General features: G+C 41.5%; 1 protein-coding gene across 1 annotated transcript in view; it reads right to left on the minus strand.

Annotated features, from left to right (window-relative positions):
- Nucleotides 1-6,904: 6,904 nt before the first annotated feature.
- Nucleotides 6,905-22,585, minus strand: part of LOC142183466 (alpha-2-macroglobulin-like) — a 35,512-nt gene continuing 19,831 nt past the window's right edge. The window contains exons 18-36 of the mRNA XM_075258566.1: nt 22,419-22,575; nt 20,772-20,997; nt 20,343-20,469; nt 18,469-18,590; nt 18,142-18,199; nt 17,460-17,543; nt 16,725-16,901; nt 16,113-16,194; nt 15,067-15,223; nt 14,786-14,860; nt 13,520-13,682; nt 12,511-12,716; nt 11,790-12,005; nt 11,022-11,149; nt 10,260-10,350; nt 9,800-9,868; nt 9,161-9,263; nt 8,894-8,935; nt 6,905-7,023 (exon numbers count right to left, since the gene is read on the minus strand). Coding sequence (XP_075114667.1) covers nt 7,019-7,023; nt 8,894-8,935; nt 9,161-9,263; nt 9,800-9,868; nt 10,260-10,350; nt 11,022-11,149; nt 11,790-12,005; nt 12,511-12,716; nt 13,520-13,682; nt 14,786-14,860; nt 15,067-15,223; nt 16,113-16,194; nt 16,725-16,901; nt 17,460-17,543; nt 18,142-18,199; nt 18,469-18,590; nt 20,343-20,469; nt 20,772-20,997; nt 22,419-22,575 — 2,288 coding nt within the window. The 3' untranslated portion in view covers nt 6,905-7,018. The remainder of the gene's footprint in view (nt 7,024-8,893; nt 8,936-9,160; nt 9,264-9,799; nt 9,869-10,259; nt 10,351-11,021; nt 11,150-11,789; nt 12,006-12,510; nt 12,717-13,519; nt 13,683-14,785; nt 14,861-15,066; nt 15,224-16,112; nt 16,195-16,724; nt 16,902-17,459; nt 17,544-18,141; nt 18,200-18,468; nt 18,591-20,342; nt 20,470-20,771; nt 20,998-22,418; nt 22,576-22,585) is intronic.

Raw genomic sequence — 22,585 nt, forward strand, 5'->3', positions numbered from 1 at the left:
CTGGGGCCGCTGCTAAGTGTGATAACTGAAACTCAGCAGTGACACCTACTGGTATTTATACTTTTTGCATGTAGGAGACTTGGATCTTCTGGTCGGGGAGGCTCTGGACCTTTGGGGTTAAGTCTTTTCTGCTGGAGAATTAAAAAATATGGAGGCTGGGGGAAAAACACCTACATGTAGGGTTTTACTGTCCGCTGACATCTTTGGGAACGGACTGTAAAAGAACGCACCCGATGTCCCATTAAATCAATGCAAAATGTAACAGATACAGCTAGTGTCCAATGCTAATGTCCGTGCAAGATTTTGTGCGGACATTAGCATCAGACAAAAGCTGTCGGACACCGACGGTAGTGTGTAGTTCAGAAAATTATGTGTTTTCCAAGCTGTCTGAATTGCAACGTCTCCAACAGTAAGAAAAAAGTTGTGTTGCTTTAAGATGAAGCTCTTTGTACTGTTTAGCACAAGCAGGGTGTGTTATAGTCACTGGCCCCAGCTTCATGCTGCACCTCCCCCTCCATATATTTTCAGGTGTTCTAATTTGCATAAATTCCCACAATGCTTTGCCTGAGATTCTCCTTAAGTTAAATGAATGTTGTCCTGAGCTGGTCCCTGTGAAGACGCCGCACATTGGACATAGAGTGTATTCTGCACTTGTGAGCGCTGTGGGGCCTTGCCTGTATCATGGTGGCCTTACAGCGCTGGTGTACTGGGTTCAAAATCTGCCAAGTACATCTTAAAGGAGTTTGTATGCTAGCCATGTGTTTACATGGCTGGCTGCCAATGTCCATTTCTTTGGAGGTTGATACTTCAAAATGAAAATAAATAAACAGTTGTTTTTTTTGGCCAGCCATCCCAACCAGGTTCAAATTTATACACCTGCATCCAAAACTCTGCCCATTGCACTAGACAACAGCGGCACAGAGTTCAAGTGATTTTCCTTCATTTTATTTATTCTTTCCACTATTCGTTAAACTCAGGGAGAATTCCAGCAATGGCTTCTGGGAAAATTATGCAAATTGTAAATTTTTTATTGGATAAGAAATCATGTAGTTTATTCAAGTCATATGTTTTCAGCTGTTCTAATTTGCATAAATTCCCATAATGCACTGCCCGAGTTTCTCCTTAAGTTCAATGAATGTCGCTCTGAGGTTGTCCCTGTGAGGATGCTGCTTCTTCCATGCAGAGTGTATTCTACACTTCTGAGGTCTATGGCTGTCTCCTGGTAGAAGCCTGGGGCCACCGCTAAGTGTGGCCCATGACTGCTTACTGGTAGAGGGCTGAAGCTGTAAAAAAAATAAATTGTTAATGTTTATGGCCAGCCATTCCAACCAGGTCCACATTTATACACTTTGCTCTGTGTGGTAATTGAGACTCAGTAGTGATACCTGCCAGTATTTATAATTTCTACGTGAGAGACTTGGATCTTCTGATCGGGGAGGCTTTGTCCCTTTGGGGTTAAGTCTTTTCTGCTGGTGAATTGCAAAATAAGGAGGCTGGGAGATAATAAGGGGCTAGTTCACACAGAGTTTTTTGGCAGTGGATTTTGATGCGGAATCTCGCTTCTTTGTTCCACTAGATAGTAGAAAGAAGCGACATGCCCCTTCTTCCTGCGGACTCCATGGCTCTGGATCACTCTATATGTAGCGCCTTAGATCATGGCACTCTGCACGGAGATCTAATATCTAATCGTTGCACTTTTGATGGATTGGCCCCTGTGATTTCCCCCGAATACAGGGGAAACTCAACTGCAGAATTTGTGGTAGTGGGGGGGCTGCGTTCGCCCTTTCCTCTGTTTGTTTTTTGTAAATCAAAGTAAATCAACCCTGACCCAAAGCACAGCCCAGAGATTCCACTTTCTTCAGGGTGTCTAGAAGGGAGTGCTTGCTTCCTTGCATGTATTCCCTTTTCTTTTGGAGATTGATGACATAAAAATCTGCCTACTGCAAGCTCCATAGAGTTGTAATGTATTATTATTCAATTATTTTCTATATCTATACACACAAGCACCTCCCCCTTCAAATATGCACATTTTCCCATGATGCATTGTCTTTAGCTCTCCTTAGTTTAAATAGAGGTCTCTCAGAAGTTGTCCATATATGAGGCTGATGGTTTTGTTTTACTCTTTTGCAGATTGCTTGTTTTGTTGGTTGACTTGGAGGTTGTTGTGGCCTCCTGAGTTGATCAGTTCAGAAAATGATTATATGTTTTCCAAGCTGTCTGAATTGCAATGTCTCCAACAGTAAGAAAAAAGTCAAGTGTCCCTTTAAGATGAACCTCTTTGTACTGTTTAGCATGAGAAGGGTGTGTTATAGCTTCATGCTGCACCTCCCCCTCCTTTGTTTTGTATATTTTCAGGTGTTCTAATTTGCATAAATTCCCACAATGCTTTGCCTGAGAGTCTCCTTAAGTTAAATGAATGTTGTCCTGAACTGGTCCCTGTGAAGACGCTGCACATTGGACATAGAGTGTATTCTGCACTCGTGAGCGCTGTGGGGCCTTGCCTGTAGCTGTTGCTGCACGGTGGCCTTATAGCGCTGGTGTACTGGGTTCAAAACCTGCTAAGTACGCCTTGAAGGAGTTTGTATGCAATGTATGTGTTTGGCTGGCTGGCAATGACCATTTCTCTGCATGTACCTGTTGCCACCTGGGTGTGTGGTGGCTGATCCTCCAAAATGAAAAGTGAAAAAAAAAAAAAAATTTCGCCTCACGAGATTTGAACCCCCGGCGCCGGCCGGCCGGCCAGCCCAGCCGGGCCCAGATTCTACTCCCCAGATAAGCTCCGCCCACTCTTCCAGATCAGATCAAATTTTCAGATTCTAAGTCATTTTCCTTCATTTAATTTATTGTTTCCGCTATTCATACAACTTAGGGCGAGTTCCTGCAATGCATTCTGGGTAATTTATGCAAATGAGGCACTTTTGATTGGATAAGAAGTCAGGTGGGCGGGTCATGTCAGAAACGAAGGCATCTCAGCACCAGAACCATGGGCTTCTACCTTCCATTCTGCCTCTCGATGGCCATGATCCTGCTCACCAGATGGCCATGGGTAGCAGAGATCGCTGATCGCAGGGATCACGTCTGTTGGACTAGTAGGAATAGACTGAGCACCTATAGACCTTTATCCACTTCTGGTCCACTCATAGACTATAGATGTCTGGGCAGTTGTAACCCTGCCATGACGTATAGGCTGCCAGACATGTTATCTCACCCAGTATATCCCAGGAGTCTCCCAGTACTCAGGGCCCTAGTGAAAAAGAGCAAAGCCTTGTAGACTCGGCTGCCGGGTCATTAGTATTTATTACACTGTGACGTCAGCTCAGTAATGGGAATGTTAATGAAGAGGTTACCTGGAGATTTACTAATATATAGAGATAGATATATAGAGATAGATATATAGAGATAGATATATAGAGATAGAGATAGGTATATAGAGATAGAGATAGATATATAGAGAAATATAGAGATAGGTATATAGAGATAGATATATAGAGATAAATATATATGGAGATAGATTAGATAGATAGATATTTAGATGTGTAGAGATATATAGAGATAGATAGAGATAGAGATAGATATACATAAAGATAGATAGATGATAGATTAGATAGATAGATAGATAGATAGATATAGATTTAGATATATAGTGACTAGAGCTGATTTGAATACTAGATGCGAATACCTTGCTCCATAGGTAGAGATGAGCGAATACGATTCAAAATGGTTTCAAATAGCACGCTCCCATAGGAATGAATGGACGCAGCCATCACGCAGCTGACGCTGGCGTCCGGTCGCTTAACCCCCTGCATGCTGGCTGCTCCCATTCATTCCTGCCGGCGCTTAACCCCTTGGTGTTTGGCTGCTTCCATGCATTCCTATGGGAGCGAGGTCTTTGAAACTATAGTTTCAAATACTATTCACTCATCTCTAATATAGATAGATATATAATGATATAGAAATACATAGATAAATAGATAGATAGATAGATAGATAGATAGATAGATAAAAATACCAAAAATTGCAGGGCACTCCGCACACAGCACAAGGGCATGTGAAAACCCTAAAGGGCAATACTAGAGTAGAAACACCTAACATGCTATATAATATAATATAGAGGTTATACAAATTTGATCAAATAGTATGGAAGCCCTGTACCTGCCACGACAAGGCGACCTCATTTAGATGGGAACCTACACTAAACAGACAAGGGTGAGTAGGGCACAGAGCACACTCTACTTCAAACTAGCCTAAGGCAGAAGTGGAGAATATATATATACTATATCAATTAGATAAACACGTGCAATTAGATGGGAGTGCCAGTCAAACCGTGGAGGTAACCACCCCTCACCTATGTCATACACAACAAAAATGGTTAAGACCAAATGGGATGTGCAGTCTTAACCACTTTTACTGTGTATTAGATAGATACTGTAGATAAAGAGTTAGATAAATATAAACAGGGAGACAGTGCCTCTATTATGCTGCCCTCTATAGCAAGCACCCTGAACAACATGCCCGACTTCCCAGAAGCCTTTGCTGCATGACGCGAGGTTATAACCAAATCAGTTTCTCAGCTACGGACGGCACCGTTTCTGTCTCTTTGGACTTCATCAGCGCAGCCTAGGGAGAACTGATTTGGTTTAAGTGAGAGGCTGAAAGACCAGATTGTGGGGATAACGTCTATCCTTAGGGAGAGACCACCTTCTCAGGTGTGTGGAGACTTATAGCCATAGTTGCTCCACTGCAAAGGAACATGGGAAGAATATGCAAATCTGTCTCCCAAGCATATTCTTCCCATGTTCCTTTGCAGTGGAGCAACTATGGCTATAAGTCTCCACACACCTGAGAAGGTGGTCTCTCCCTAAGGATAGACGTTATCCCCACAATCTAGATAAAGATAGATATAGATATATAGATAGATTAAGGTATTGATATTAGAGATGAGCGAGTAGTAAAATATTCAATATTCGATATTTGACTATTCAATTGAATATCGAATCCCCATATAGAGAAAAAAATGCTTTGTTTCAGGGAAATCAAAATTCGACCAATTGGAGTCACCAAGTCCACAATGACACCTCAGGAAATGATGCCAACACCTCTGGAATGCAACTGGGACAGCAGAGGAAGCATGCCTGGGGGCATCTAACACGCCAATGTCCCAGTATTACCCCAATATCACAGCCTATCAACTAGACACTCCAAACTCAATACAACCTCTATGGAAAGTGGAAAAATACCTGGAAACCTTCTTTCCTCTACATTAGTATGGACTGAAAGACAAACTTTAAGCTAAAGAAACATTAGCATGCACCCCTTTAAATCACATTGCCCATGACAACCACAGATGTATATGGATATAACTGTATACAGCGCCCAAATACCTCTGTATGTTACGCTGGGTTCACACCAGCGCCTGAACTCCGTTTTCAGGTTTCCGTCTTCTGCATGCAGAAGACGGAAACCTGTCATGCCAAGTCCGGTCGTGAGCACCGGTGAGTGTTTTATGCTCTCCGCGGCGAAACTGTTTTTTTTAAACTGGTCCAACTCTGTGTCCGGTTTAAAAAAACACACAGCCAGAGACTTTTCAAGCCCATTCAAATAAATGTAGGAAAGGAGAAACCAAGGATCCGCGCTCAAATGGTCAAGCCAGGAAGATGAAAACCAATCGGCAGATAAAAATAGGTCAATTTTTATTGGTATTGGGTACAGAAAGAGCACAACATGTTTCGGGTAAAACAGTCCCTTTTTCAAGTGTGTATATTATAGGTCATTACCACCTCTTCGGCTTTCCGAAAGGAAAGGAAAGCCAAAGAGGTGGTAAAGACCTGTAATTTTGGCAACATTACAGTTAATTTTTTTTTTTGTTACTTATAGGAAACGTCTCTTATTCATTGCTTACATTTCCCTTCTCTTCACTTTACTGCCATGGTCTCCTGTGACTTGTCTCTGTAAAGTTTGCAACACAGACGTGTTTGACTTCTCACTTTTCCATGTATGAACGCTTTTATAAATGTCCCTTGCATGAGGAATTATGCCCCACAGCAGCCCCTGCAACCTCTATCATGCCCCACAGCGGCCCCTGCAACCTCTATCATGCCCCACAGCGGCTCCTGCAACCTCTATCATGCCCCACAGCGGCCCTTGCAACCTCTCTCATGCCCCACAGCGGTCCCTGCAACCTCTATTATGCCCCACAGCCGCCCCCTGCAACCTCTATTATGCTCCACAGCAGCCTCTATTATGCACCACAGCGGCCCCTGCAACCTCTATTATGCTCCACAGTGGCCCACACAACTCTCTTATTATTTAAAAAAAAAAAAAATCATGTGAAGGTTCCAGGAAGCATTTTTTTGAAAACGCAATTTGTTTTCTGCTAAAATTACATATTTTTTTTCAGCAAAACCACAGCCTTATGAGAAAGTGTTATACTTGTGACCAGATTATGTGACTGTGCTTTACAGATATTCTCACTCATTACAGATACAAATGTATATTCTTATATACTATACACACATATCATATCTATGGGTAAATATTAGTGTTGAGCGAATAGTAGATACGAATACCTCACTCCCATAGGATTGTGTGTTAGCGACCGGCAAAGATTCACAGCGCTTAACCCCTTGCTGTTCGGCTGCTTACATGCATTCCTATGGGAGCGAGGTATTCGACGAATAGTTTTGAATACTATTCGCTCAGCACTAGTAAATATTATATATATATACCAGGAAGTATTGGCTGAGCCTGAAAATATGAGAAATGGTAGAAATGGTCCAAACACAAAAACAGTTAGTAGATAGTCATATTAAATACAAGTTTAATTTTTCATTCTCACATAGGTCATAGTGTTTCATTTCCCTTAGCAAATAACCACATTACTACGAGGTGTCAGACACAGGTTTGATATTTTATTTGTTCTTTTTGTCGCTGTTACAGATGTCAGACTTAGTTCCCGGTGTTGAGTTGCAGGGACTTGTGCGGTATACACAACAGCCAGGACTGAGCAGGAACTTCTAGACTAATCTGCAGTAAAACAAATTACAAGAGTCGGGTTATATAGAGAATAGAAACACACTAAGACTGAACATTACATTATATTAGGCTCTGAGTTACTATCACATGGCTGACTGTAAGTTTTCTATTGATGTCTCAATCTGACGCATGTCCTGATGATAAGGCTCCTGGTTGGAGGGCCTGTGACGGTAGGTGCAGAGATGAGACTTAGGAGACAGGTTGGCTAACAAGGTAATTCAGATTTTTACTGAACAACACTGTATATCCAAACAGCTTCCAGATACTGGAGGTCATAGGTCTTTAGGAGCTTTGCCTGGGACTAGAACTGACCTTTTAGATGGCGCTTCCCATGTGGTAGTCTGCGTCTTCTTGCTGGGGCAGACTCAGGGCTGCACCGCTAATGAGGCGAGGTGAGCACTTTCGGTGGGGTGTCAAAATCGATCATTAATCTATTTATTTATGTATTTATTTAATTTTTTTCCCCCCCATCTTATTGCTTGGTGAAGAAAGAGGCAGCACCAGCGGTGACTCTGGTAAGGGATTGCAAGGTAGTAAGTAAGAATATTTTTTTGTTTGTTTTATTTAAGGCTGTTCTTACACAACCGTAGTTTAATACCCCCAATGGTCCACAATTGCGGGTTTTAAATTGCGGACCATTTGCGGATCCACTTTTTCTATGCGGCCTCTTACACCACCGTAGATTTTGTCTGTGGTGTGGCGTGCCGTAACTGTGGTCCGGACAGTATACTGCATTTCCGTAATGGCCGTGTTTTTACGGCACGGACTGTCCCATACAAGTCTGTGGGTGCATGCAGTTATGCGGATATACACTGAACATACATCAGTGTATATCCGCAATTGCGGATGTCAACATGTGGGTTTTGTTTTTTCGGATCCGCATAATACTGATACACATGGAACGTTGCGGATGCACCTTGCGGTTGGACACAGACGTTTGCAGAATGAGTTTTTAGAGTGAAATTTGTGTTGCGGATCTGCAAATTGTGGACCGCAAAAACCACTACGTGTAAGACCAGCCTAAAAATAGGCCACTACCAGCTATAGTATCCCCAGCAGGTAGCAGCCTATTTACCTACCTCCTCGTGCCTGTTAATGGCTGCTCCCCGCTTCCTATTCTACTACAGGGCACGGGTGGTGGCCGTGAACAGGCCCAGGCCGCGAACCTAAACAACTACCGGTATTTCAGGAGCCCCAGAGGAGGTGAAGGAACATAAAAAACACTGTTACTCACCTCTCCTGGATCCGATGTTACTCCTGGAAGTCTTTGAGCCTGTATGATAATGTCCTGTGCTAGGAGTAACACCGGATCAAGCAGAGGTGAGTTAGTAACAGTGTTTATTATGTTTGTTCACCTCCCCTGGGGCTCCGTTTATTATACTCATGGATCTGAAAAGACCCCAGAGTATAATAATAGTTCATGGGTGGGCCACTATGTGGCATAATAGAGGTTGGGTAGGCAACTGTGGACCCTGCAACCTCTATTATGCCCTATAGTCATAATTGTGGAACTATAGCTGCCCTTGAGCAGTCTCGTTGACCAGTCTAGCCAGGGACTCTGACTCTGTCCCCACACTTCTCTCCTCTTCCTTGCTGAGAAAAGTTAACTAATTTCTTCTTCCTGGCACATGGACTGTCGGACTGTCTCTTCTCCTGCCCTACTCAGACTTACTAAGTTACAAGTGCTCATTCCCCCGACTCCAATGTTCGCTCCGGTAAAGATACAGATATTTGTTATATACCGTACATGCAAGAATATCAATGCACAAGCAATAAGCAATACACAGGCAAATACAGTCATAAACATGTGTAGTGTCCCCAGTAGGACAATATATTTATAAGCAAATGAGAATTCTCTTACCTTCACTACAAGGGTGCTTGTATTCTACAGAGGTATGATCATCTGGAAGACATAAATAGCCGCCTTAATCCCCATGCTGTAATACTGAGCATTATAAGAATATTCTTATCTAATAGGGTTACATAAGGATATGACCCATCAAACTCAACCTATACCAATACAGCGTGGACCCAGAAGAAGGCAAAATACCATCCAAACACATCACTAGCTTAGGAATTCTCTAACAATTGCTACAATTTAATTTCTAGACAAAAAGAGGAGATTTACCCGTCTCGTAGTAATCATACATTCTTGCTGAAGCCGGTTTTAGGTCCTTCACCACAATGTCCTGTTCCACCATGAAGGGGAGGGTTACTGTATCAGGACCAATCTAAGCGAGATAATATCATCATGAGTAAAACCTCAATGGTGCTGAAAGTTATCAGAGAACTTTCCAGAGACAGATATCCAATTTTATTGAAAATAAACTCCCTATAACTAAGACCCTGTTCACATCTGTGTTCGGTATTCTGTTCAGGCGTCCGCTTGGGACCCCCTACCCGAACGGAAACCTATAGGCATTAAAAAGTGGTTATCGAAGAAACTACACGGATCTCATAGACTATAATGGGGTCCGTGTGGTTTCCACTTGGTTCCTGCACGAAACATGTGGATAGAAAAGTCCTGCAAGCAGCAGTAGTCTATGGGGTCCACAGGTTTCCCAGTTAACCATTTCATAACGTGTATAGGTTTCAGTTCGGAGGGTCGCAAATGGACGCCCCGAACAGAAACCCCAACACAGACGTGAATAGGGCCTTAGCTAAAGATTAGTCGATGTGGATAGTTTTCACAGACGAATCTCAAGTGTTCTTACAAGTAACCATAAAACAATTACAAGATTATAGTTATAATAAGACGGATACAAACCTCGTTCAGGTACAAAGTCACCAGGTCAGGCGCTATCTCACTTCTCTGGATTAACTTGTCCTTCTCTAGCTGTGAAGAAAAACCGGTGTTATGGCTGATATTACAATAATAATATTATTTCTACGTATCAGGCACTTGTCCTCCTAGAAATGCTCATGTGTATCAAAGGTTTATTGTAAGAGAACTTATTGTTTTATGCTTTTAAAGTCAGAAGCAATACTAAAGACAGCCTATGGACACGAGTGGCGCTATTTCTGGAATCTCTTTTATGATGGCCTTTCATTGTGTATTAGGAATCCTGTATTACTATAGAAGGACTTACTCACATATTACACTGCATAGATTCAGACTTCCTACCAGAGGTGTCATTAAAAGCTCTTGCACCCCCAAAACAAAATCTATAAAAGGGCCCCTCACCCATTACATTTATAATATGAGAGGCTTCATTTCCGGAACTTACTTTCTTTATTGTGCTCTTTACTGGAATGTAGCCAGACAACATCTTGACTTCAATAATGGCCATGTTAGATTTCTCTCGGGTACCGGTATAGCTGTAAAGAGAAGAGAGATTACTCTGCTTTGGTCACTCTATAAAGGAATGTACTGTATACAATATACTGTATAGGAAGATCGGCAATTTTGAGAATATTCCCAATTTTTCATAGATTTTGGTGGAGTTTGACAGCCCTAACAACAAGGGCAGGAGAATTTACAGAATGAAAGCGAACGTTTTTCAATTGTAAGTGAATGTGCACAGGAACCCGAGTGACGAAGATGAAGAGGAAGATCCCCACGTGCTAAGAGAGGGGAGGAGGGAGCCATAAGGGAGATCATCACCATTAAACCTAACCAGTTATATCAAAGTTAACGTAGAAGAGACCGGCCCAGATTTAGCATTGTAGTTACGGCTACTCTGGAGTAAATGAAATGTGTCTTTGGTGCATTTTAGTAGCATCTTGGAACATTAAGCAAAAAAATTCCGACTTGCTAAACATAGGGTTGTGGCTTCTCAGAAGAAGGGCACATGTTTTGAATTTGCCAAAATTGTGAAGTAAAAAGTCCCAGACCATTGAAGGTTCCTGCTTTCATGGTCATATTCATTGCCAACCTATCGAAACAGAAGACTGTCACCACTAAGCCGGCTGGAGAAAAATCTTTAAAAATTTGGAAATATTCTTATAGGGTGTGAAAGAGAACAAGAGTAAATAAGAAGAAAACTCACGCGGCATTGATAAGAACTTCAAACTTTGTCACTGAATCCTTCAGACAGTCTTTCTTTGAAGACGTTTTGACACTTAAGGAGAAGGTGTCCTTAGCTCCGGGAGGAGGGACATTGTACCGCAATACCGCCTGTGAGTTGAAGAAGCCAATTACCATTATGAAGGTCTATGTCCAAATATCACATAAAGATATGTCCCGGAACTTATGAACAGATATTGTTAGGAGATATTTCTCAGATCTACTTTATATAACCCTGGACTAAGGAACCTACAGAACACGGCGTCTTCATTCCTCACTGGGTCATGAAGTTTCATACACAATTGTAGGATTTATTTACTGATGCCATAGGCCATATTGAGCTCATAGAGGGAACACCAAACTTGATAGACAAATCATTAACTGTCTACTCAAAAAGTTTTATTGCAATTTTGTAAAGATTGTGAGAGAAAAATGAAATATGAATCACAATGACCACGACCACTTGGAGACCTAAAATAAATGGAAACCCAATCCGCTTAGAAAGTTCTAAAATCTGGTCCACCTGGTTTCCATCTGGAAAATGCAAAGAGAAAAGTCCTGCTTGCATTTTTCAAGCTGATTCGGGGATCCCCAAATGGATCATAAGGGCACCACACCTTGACCACATGAATAGCCACCACTAATGGACAGTCTACTGGTCCACAACTCATTGGACATGTTTTTTTATAATATAGAATAATATAAGAATGTAAAAATATAATATAAAAATGTTATCAATCTTTCTGCTCACCTGAACAAAAACACAACCAGCCCCTTTTGATGTCACAGTGTAGTCTTCAGGGATTTTAGGTAGTGTTGCCCGTTGAACTAGGAGCCGATTATTCTGGTCCACATGGAACTGCTCATGGAATCCTGACTTGGAACTGACTTCCACAGTAACATCTCCTTTATCAGAAAATGTCTCCTCTGCATACTTGGCCAAAGCCTGAAGAGCCACCACTGTGTCCTTCAAAAGAAAGAAGATGGGAATTTTTTATAGGGACAATAGTAACAAGGTATATTAGAGGTGGCTAACATTAGTAAGACCCCGGAGGAAACAGACCAAATGTACTAAAAAGTAAAAGTGGGTTAACGGTATCATCTTCATCAGACCCGGCAAATAAATCAAACTGGTTCCATGTATAATACTTGTTATATGGTTAAATCAAGTCAGTTTTGAGAACAGCAGGAACTCCTCCTCAAGGACGACAAACCTACTACTGTCACTTATCCTTGAGATGTTTCAATTTCAAGATAACTTATGGTAAAATAATTTACAAAAATGTATCTGGTCATAAAGTAGGTCAAAGTGAGCCTTGGAATACTTTCCACTGAATATGCCAAAAAACACAGTACTTTGTGAATGTGATGGGCACAGTCTTATCTGGATTGGCTGGCCAGATAGCTATGATGGCATACTCTGTTATCATTAGGACCAATAAGTATTATACTCCTTAGATTCCTTTCTTTACCTGTGTAGAAGAGTAGCCGCCATTTGAATTCTGCTGCTTGCTCAACCAGTTCACAATTAAGGAAGCTTTGCCTATGTCTGGAGATGGACAAGTCAGAAGAGCCAGAAGCATATAGGAGGTCATCTCCACCTCTGCTGATGGAGCTCTGTACCAGTAGGAGTCCTCAGGAGGAGGAGTAGAGTCCCTCTTCAAGTGCAGCTGTCCATCTGTAATGGAAATCCTTTAATAAACAGTTTGATATAGTTGTGAGAAGGTGACAGGCAGAGTACTAGATTCATGGAATATATCTCCCCAGATTCCTGACATATGTGTGGTCCAGGGTGGATCTTGAATATACAGCCCAGTTGTAGGTCATAGGCTTGTTAATGGGCCATAAAAGGCCGCAGAGCCTGCACTTCAGGGCAGTTCCTGGGGGAGAGTGGAGGAGCCGGGTTCTGTCCCAACACCCTGTTATCACCAGTGTGGATCATAGCCTCTGTTTTGTTTCATTATGACCGTGTGATTAGTAGTAAGCCACACGTACAGTTAGAGTAACTTTGTTTAGTTAGCGCTCAGACAAGCAGGTTTTGTTTTATTATTTTTTGCCTGAAGTTAAGGCTGTATTTTGTTTTACTCATTTTGTGCCTGAAGTCAAGGTTTATTTATTTTCCAGTTTTTTTTCTAAATAAACTGGTTTGCTGCATATTATGTATCCCTGTCTTGACTGTTTGGGTCCGCACCACTGCTTCTACTGAGCTACCTTCCCCACATAGTATATAATGGGATTATATACATCATGGTTACTTAAGAAGCCCAACCCATAAATTAGTTAAAATGTACCTGGAAATACAGACAACTTTTCATAAATGAATAGGGAAATTAAATATAGGAAAGTGTGTAGCATATCTTATTAAATAGATGCGTCTACTTCACTTATTAAACTGTTCTCCTGCTTCTTATCTTCAATCTGACTGCTTGTTTACATTATATCCTTCTCTGTATTTATATATATATAGGATATAATATATACCTCCCCGCACGGCTTTTTTCTCCAATTTGTCCAACAAAGATTCCCTGAGTTCATTCTCCTCACACAATGAGAAGGTGTAGGCCAGCAGAGCCTGGGTGTATACATTGCTGACATCCGCACAGGATTTCTTCAGATAGGATATAGCTTTGCTAAGTACGGGCTCCTGGGAGGAAAAAAAGCAAAATTTATGACAAATCAATTCAGAAGTGACACCTATAAAGGAGTACAATTTCACTGTAAGTACGTTTAAAGCTAAAATTGGGTGATAAAAGCCAAATGGTATTCAATGTGGTGTCATGGTTCTTTCTGCCGAACATCACAAAAAAAAAAGTTTATGGAGGTTTTTGGGAAATTTCCCTGCCTTATACTGTATATAGGGCTTCATTGGTGTGGTCTACAGTAGGTTAGTGGTTAATACCTTCCATCTCTGGTGGCCTCTGGTGAGTTAATATCAATATTTATTATCCATGGTGGTCTAGGTTGGTTATGGTTCAAGGTTTCTGATCTCAGGAGGTCTAGGGTGGTTTGTAGTAGTAATAATATAATTCACTACTATGTCTTTTAGGATATGAAGCAGATGTCGTAGGTGGTTGGGCCAGAATGGTTGCCCTGAATTTCTTTATACAATCATAGAGTTATGTAAGAAAAAAAATATCTGTCTGCTTGAACCTGTCACTACTGCAAAGAGAGTCATAAAATTCCCAATGAAGTCAATGATATATACCATGCCAACAATATTTTTTTTAATCTATTTTATGTACAGTATAAGAAGGCTCAAAGGAAACATCCACCGAGCAGGGGCACACATAATGAAGAAAGGATCCTGTGTCCAAATATGCAATGGTGACCCATTTATGGATCTTGATATCACATGGCCTTCATTTGGAGCAAGTATGGCTAGTGCTTGTTTATTCAACAGACTCTTGTCTTTTGTAGGGGAACTGTTAGTCAAAGACTTCCCATTTCCTTGTCTGGTTGCTAATGTTGAAGAAAGTTCAAGCTTCCTCCACCCATTGGTTAACCTGAGCTGTGTCCCTTTTCCATTTGGGCAATACCAGGCACATGGGCTGTCTCTAAGGTATAGTACATGAATCCTTGTGACCAACCTCCACTTCACCTTCTCTTTCCCCTCGCCCAACTCCTTGGGTCACATTAGGACAATTAAACAGCTATGATTGTTAAGAACAAATTTACTAGTCTAAATGTTATAATATTTGGCTTGTAGTAAAATTAATTGCTTTGTCAAAACTCTATACAATAACTTACCTCCGGAGACATCCCGGCCTCCAAAAGGCACAAAGTTATGTAAGCCGTGAGCGATATTCCATCTTCTAATCCTCCCTGTAACACCAAATAACCTGTTTCACATTTGTTTTTTAAAAACATCACTCTCGTAAAAGTGTTGCCCCAATGGCATCTAAAAAGTCACAGACTGCAGGAGGTGGTCGTGAATAAATCTCCCCAAAATCTTTTGTCCAATAATGTTTTATGTTGTATTGTCTTTATGACACACCTTGGACCATGATGTCCCCTCTATCACATCCTACCTTCATGGCATTATTGAAAAGCTTCCCGACACTGCGGAAACTTCCATTTTCTTCCTGAATGTTCTTCAGCCAGGACAAGGAATGGTTTAGGTGACTTTCATCTATGAAGATATAAGGTCGGGCTTTGCTGAAGGACTTCACTACAAATCCAGTCAACCTGTAGAAACATGACAGAGATATAGAAATGGACAATTTCTCTCCAACAGGGAATATGACAAAATAATTAACTTTTTCTCAAAAAAATGAGATTTTCTCTTAATCTTAATAATCTTATTACTAGTATAAATCAGTAGACAATAACCAATAAGAAAATACGTTGGCATAAATAATCCCATTCTACCACCCATGCCAAGATTGGCATGTAAACTGAAATTTTAGTCTAGAGGTTTTATCATATTTATAATAGCTGGTAATTAGAGATGAGCGAACACTAAAGTGTCCGAGGTTCGAAATCCGATTCGAACAGCCGCACACTGTTTGACTGTTCGAACGGATTTCGGACCCCATTATAGTCTATGGGGGGAAATGCTCGTTTCAGGGGTAGGCAACATTCGATAAAATCATACTTACCAAGTCCACGAGTGACGGTCGGGCTGGATTCTGCTTGAAGTCTTCTCCCGGCGCAGAGTCCCCGCGTCCTCTTCCGGGTGGAATTCACTCTGCCTAGGCATCCGGCCTAGGCAGAGCCGACTGAACATTCGCGTGTATGCGCGTGCATGCCCGCGCATGCGCAGTCGGCTCTGCCTAGGCCAGATGCCTAGGCAGAGTGAATTCCACCCGGAAGAAGACGCGGAGACGCAGCGCGGAGAAGACTTTGGAAAGGTAAGAGAAGAACCAGCGTTGATTGGCAGAATGTATAGCATTCTGCCAATCAACGCTGGTTCTGCATCGAACCTTAAACTTCGAACAGCTAGTAGTGTTCGATCGAGTACAGGTATTTCGAATACCGTAGTATTCGATTGAACACCTACTCGATCGAACACTACTCGCTCATCTCTACTGGTAATGTTATGCACTATAAGACAAACATAGTCAGATCCACCAACCATGTGTTTCCCTCTTTGTCACTCTTTCCAAAAGCGCTGTATGATCCATCATCATGTTTGTATGTAATTTGACGCTGATACCCTGGGAAAAATTTGAAAAAAAAGATATGTAAATATATAAGTTCTTTCTTCCTTATACAAATGAGTTTTCTCACAGCACGGGGGGCGTACCCAGGTCTGCTTGAAAACTCTCCAGCAATGGCCTCCGTCTTCTTCACCACCTTTGCCTCTCCGCAATTGGCGCAGTAGGTCATATCCTGTTGACTCTTCCATTCAGCCACAGAAAAAATGACCGACACACATGCGCAGTTGGCGCCTTTGGACCAAGGGAAGAGGAGCGCAAGAGAAAAGGCAGAGGCGATGATGAAGACAGAGGTTGTTTCTGGAAAGGCAGCAATAAACAAGGGTTTATGAGGGATGGGTTTTCTGAGGAGAAATCAGAATGGACTTGATACTGTATCTGTCTATCTTCTAACAGGTGTACCATGAAATCCAGACCATAATCTATTCTGTAGGATTAGTATTTATCGCCTAAATCAATGCAGTCCCCAAGTACCAGGACCCACTACCGGATAAATAAAATACAATAATACTCAGTGTAGAATTTCTCACCACTCTCCATGAATGTCTTGGCTTTGTTCAGGATTTCATCGGTCAGTTGATGAGTCCTCTCTACATAATTCAGGATGAAGATATTGGGAGCAAAGAGAACCATGTTCTGTTCTCCACATCCATACGGCATGGCCAGGAGACGATCAAGGTTCTGCATGGCTGTGCCCATGAGATCTCCTGCAGGGGAATAACAGGATTTCAATGTTACTATACATTCATAATGAATAGAGAAATAAATGGAATATTTCATATCAGCGGAAAATAGGTCCGTAAGTGCTCATATGGTGATATAGGGGTCTTTAGTAGAATAGGGAATATACTGTAGAATTGTTGTGTGGAAGTGCTGCCTATATACTGAGAAGAATATTGGGAGGATGCCAGTGTTGTTGTATTGATGTTAACATCTACCGAGATCAAAGACATCTCTGATTCTGCAGGTACAGAAGGAACCCAGCAGTGTATTAGAGTGGTGACCATGTTGCTGACCATGGAGGTGCAGTATTGGAGTACTGACTAGACCAGTATTGGCAGGAGTCATCACACAACCTGTGCCATACTATGAAGGCAAGAGTTGTCATGGAGTCAGCTGCCCTCTTTAAGTGCCTACTGAACATACGCAACATGGTACTAGACTAAAGTTGTAGAACATGGTAGGAAGTTTAGGGACATTGACTATTTGCTAATTTTTGTTGGATGGTGAGATTGATGAGAAAATCCATACATTGTAGCTCTTACCCAACATTGTTATATGAGCTCTTGCCGAATCCTTCAGAATATTATCAGGGATCTTTAGAGATATTTCCTTCACTTTAGGGTCGCCTAAAATATAATAGCCAAAGGTTTTGTTATAGTGTTAACTAAACATTACATTTCCAAATCTTAACATAACGATAAAAGGAGAAAGCTCATGGACCTAGAAGCATGACCATGGCAGGTCTATGCACTTGAAAAAGGGATATTTCCCGAAATGCGTAGTGATCAATTTCTGAATAAAGATTGTATCTGTTCTCAATCACACAGAGTTTGATGTATTGCATTTACAAGTGCACTTGTTGTCCAAACCCTCCCATGGGGTCCTGACCCTGATGTGCTTTTAGTATTATGATAAATCACCACGACATTCACACTGACCAACACATTACAGTGTTCTTTTTCCACATCACCATCACTGGCAGAGCCTAATAGGAGTACTAAGATGGATTACATAAACCCTTTAGTAGACCCTGGCTGCCATACAGCACCCCATGAATACTAGGGGTTAAATACACTTCCAAAAGGGATGTGCAATTTGGAAAAAAAAAACGTACCCCATTGTTTTTTATACAATTCCCACAGATTCCTGATGCATTTTCCTCAGTAAATCTTCAGTGTTTTACTTTAGTATCACACTTCGCTAGGTCATGTAATGTCCTCTTACCTCCCTCTTTTAAGCAGATCAGAGAGCTGTGAGATTTCTCCACCAGGATACCCCCAGGCTGAGAATACAGAAAAAACATGACGCATTTTTGAGTTCAGATATTTTTTAAAAAAATATATTGAAAGTACAAAGTTAGAGGGGGCTGCAGGGCCTGAACCCTGGGTGCTGGGTAACAGGGGACGCTAATAACTTTCTTGGCTTTGGCTCAGTTACATAGATACAAGGATAGTAACTTCAGACAAGTGGAGGAAAACCTATAGAAGGATTGATGCACAATGAACATAGAATTCCTTGTAAACCATTTTTGGGGTATCATTGCACACTCACCTGCACTAGCACTGTCTTTACAATGGTGTCAGCTTTGCCTTGGTTAGGAACAACAAAGATCGGACTTTCACAAAATTCTTTCGTATATACAATCTCAGTCGTTACGATAATATTTACTTCTCCTGAAAAGAGATCCAGATGGTAAGTTATATCATAGTAAAAATAAGATTCACAGATGTTTCCATCCTTTCCATTTCCCTTGGCTCGCAAACATGTGGAAGAAGATGCTCTGGTCAGATGAAACCAAAGTCCAACTTTTTGGCCCCAATGCAATGCAAAATGATATGTTTAACGTAAAAGCAACACAGCTCATCACCCTGAACACACCCTAATCCTCAATGTCAAACATGGTGGTGGCAGCATCATGGTTTGTGCCTGCTTTGCTTCAGCAGAGAGAGAGAAGATGGTTAAAATTGATGGGGAGATGGATGGAGCCAAATACAGGACCATTCTGGAAGAAAACCTGGAGTCTGCAAAAGACCTGAGACTGGGACGCAGATTTATCTTCCAACAAACAATGATCCAAAACATAAAGCAAAATCTACAATGGAATGGTTCACAAATAATCATATCCAGGTGTTAGAATGGCCAAGTCACAGTCCAGACCTGAACCCAATGGAGAATCTATGGAGAGAGCTGAAAACTGCTGTTCACAAACGTCTCCATCCAACCTCACTGAGCTCCAGCTGCTTTGCAAGGAAGAATGGGCAAGAATTTCAGTCTCTCGATGTGCAAAACGGATAGAGACAAACCCCAAGCAACTTGCAACTGTAATCGCAGCAAAAGGTGGCGCTACAAAGTATTAACGCAAGGGGGGCCAATAATTTTGCACACTCAATTTTTCAGTTTTCTTATTTGTTAAAAAAGTTTAAAATATCCAATAAATTTCAGTCCACTTCACAATTGTGTCCCACTTGTTGTTGATTCTTCCCCCAAAAATTAAAATTTTATATCTTTATGTTTGAAACCTGAAATGTGGCAAAAGGTTGAAAAGTTCAAGATGGCCGAATACTTTCTCAAGGCTCTGTATGTGTCATGAGATAACGAACTTTATGATATCCTGATATTGTAAGGGTGCCTTCACATGGAGTTTACGCTCCGTGTATTCTGTTCATTTTACATGTGTAAAAATACACGTGTAAAATGTAATTAGCCATTGAGTTCAATGGCTTGTTCGTATAACGCACGTTTGTTTGCGCACGCGTCTAACGCGCATTATAAGAACAAGCCATTGAACTCAATGGCTAACTACATTTTACACGTGTAAAATGGACAGAATACACGGAGCGTAAACTCCATGTGATGGCACCCTAATATTGTGTCACAAAGTGATAAGCTATATGTATCTATATGTAGAGTCGAGTGGTTGTGCCTGTAAAACATTTCACTAGTATTTTGCAATATTGTATCAAAATCATTTCAATATATTTTTGGGATCCGTAAACAAATCTTAGATAAGTTATGATTAGACACATCTGAAAGCAAAGAAAAGACAGACCAAGGTCATCAATTTGTCACAACAAACAACAACAAAGGAAAATTATCAAGTCTTTTTCGTCAGATTTCAGGTGTTCAAGTCATGAAAAAGTTGCACATATTAATGAAAATCAGGTTTTTAGCAAAAAACTGTGATTTTTATGTTAGGCACTGTCCTCATCGCTTTTCTGGAAATGGACCTGGCAAGATCTTGGCATGGATGGGGTTACCAGCCTCACCAGATTTATGGTAATTTCTGTCAGATATTTGGTGTAAATGCTCCCAGAAAGCTGTGACTAGGGCTCTAAGTGTTGTGACCACAAGACAGATGTTGAAATCCAACTGTATTAAAGTTAGGAGACAATGTATCAAACATTCTCTCCCAGGTTCCATCATACCCAGTTTCTTGGCTTTCAGGTTCCATTTGAAGGTTTCGCTCTCATCTGGACAGATACAACTGCTATATGAACAGTCATCGCACTTTATCTCTTCTAACTCATCGGTGGTCTTCAGGGTGGTTTGTACCTGGCAAAGAAAGGTTTAACCACATGCATGATAACTCACACCAAAAGCCATTGAAACCTCAATGATCAAGTAACAATGACCATGAGTACCCTCCACGACTACATGATCTAAACCAGTCAATGACAAATTTATGTTCATTACTATTGGTTGGTTTAGATATGTGGTCTGGGTTGTTTTTGGTTGATGACAGAGAGATACTATTGGACATTGTTGGACATTTGGTATTGCACCACTTGTCTAAAAAAAAAAAAGTTAAGAAAATTTTCTCATCTCTGTATTTTATACATTTTTCTGCTGTTTACCTTTATACATTTTTTCAGGTAGTTGAAGACTAAAGCCTTGAGGGCAAATGTTTCTCCTCTGTTAACAGAATATGGGAGGGTCACATCTACAAAGAATGGCTGGAAAACTCTTAAGGATGATGATGGAGAAATACCAAATCCACTGGGCCCCATACATATGGCCCCTGCATTCCAGTCAGTGATGGTATCTGGAGCCTTATGATGGATTTCAGCTCGGCCAGATTCTCTATATAAACAGGAAAATTTGGTTTGAGTAATATTTTAACAATTGATTTTGCATCTATTGACAGGCAACACTACACCAATTCTACAGAAGTTGGAATTTTTCCTCTAGCCCCCTCCATTCAAGAGCAATCAGTACAGGTAGGTTTAGCACCTATTATGCTAATTAGGCTCTTTGCTGTCCACTAGGGGGTTCTTGGGATAAAACAGCCAATGGGTTGTGATCCAGTGCTCCAATCAGGGGCAGCCCAGAGGGCAGTTCATGATCGCGTACACTCCCTTGCCAGAAACCACCCACTTGACAGTAGAGTGTCTAATTAGCATAGCACCAAACCTAATTGCACTGATTGCTTGGGAAAGATGGGGGTTAGAGAAAAAATCTATACTTATACTGGAATCAGAATCTAGGAATCTAGGAATTCAAAAGAGTGGAGTTGGTGGAGGTGATGAAAGGTTCTATTTAAAGAGGACCTTTCATCAGATCGGGCACAGGCAGTTTTAAATACTGCTGGAAAGCTGACAGTGCGCTGAATTCAGCACACTGTCAGCTTTCCCGATCTGTGCCCCGGGTAAAGCGCTATCAGTCCCGGTACCGTAGCGCTTTACAGTCAGAAGGGCATTCCTGACACTCTGTCAGGGACGTCCTTCTGCCCAGCAGCGCCTATCGCACTGTGCAGTGTGAGCAGGGAGGAACGCCCCCTCCCCTCCTGATAATACGTTCCTTTCCACTCACACTGTGCAGCGTGATAGGCGCTGCTGGGCAGAAGGACGTTCCTGACAGAGTATCAGGAACGCCCTTCTGAATGTAAAGAGCTATGGTACCGGGATCAATAGCTCTTTACCCAGGGCACAGATCGGGAAAGCCCAGATATGAGCCCAGCCCGTAGATAAATAGGTTAGGGTCACCTGAATCAAACAGTGATTTCCCCCGGTGAAGCGCTGCTCCTATTGCTGAGATGTCACTCTTTATGTAATGTATAAATGAGCTCTTTGGAGCTGTGTTGGAACCAAAGAGCTTATTTGCATAATACAAAAAAAACAGCAAAAAATTGGGAACAGAGGTACCAATTCGTAAGGGGAAAACACCCTTTGAGTAAGGTGACCTTAACCTATCTAGCTGCAGGGCTAGGTTCATATGATGGGTTGTAGTAACTGATTCCCTTTAAAGGAATTTGCTTCATAGTATGGACATAGTCAGGACAAAAAGTAGTTATACCTATCACTAAGTAAATAATGCATCATATAAATTGACATTGGCTAAAGTGAAGGCCTTTGACCAGAAATACCAAATACAACCTGCGGTCAGGTGTTTTGTTGTTTCTAAAGAAGATGCAAAGAAATGGGCGTCCTTGCAAATTCCTTATTTTACAAGCTGGGCGTATAACTAAAAGCAAATTTCTACAAACTCTTCAGCATACAACGTACCCAAGAGCAGCGAGTTGCCAAATCCAGGTCTCAGGGAAATATGTTCTTGGTTTTGCAGTTTCTTTTGGTTGTGGCTTTGAAGCTTCTACATCTACTTCTTCTATTGCCGATTCTTTTTCTACTACAGATGTTAGCATAGGTGTTGAGGGAAAGGCTGCTCCTTAGAC

The sequence above is a fragment of the Leptodactylus fuscus genome, chromosome 10 (genome assembly GCF_031893055.1).
Source record: "Leptodactylus fuscus isolate aLepFus1 chromosome 10, aLepFus1.hap2, whole genome shotgun sequence".
Lineage (NCBI taxonomy): Eukaryota > Metazoa > Chordata > Amphibia > Anura > Leptodactylidae > Leptodactylus > Leptodactylus fuscus.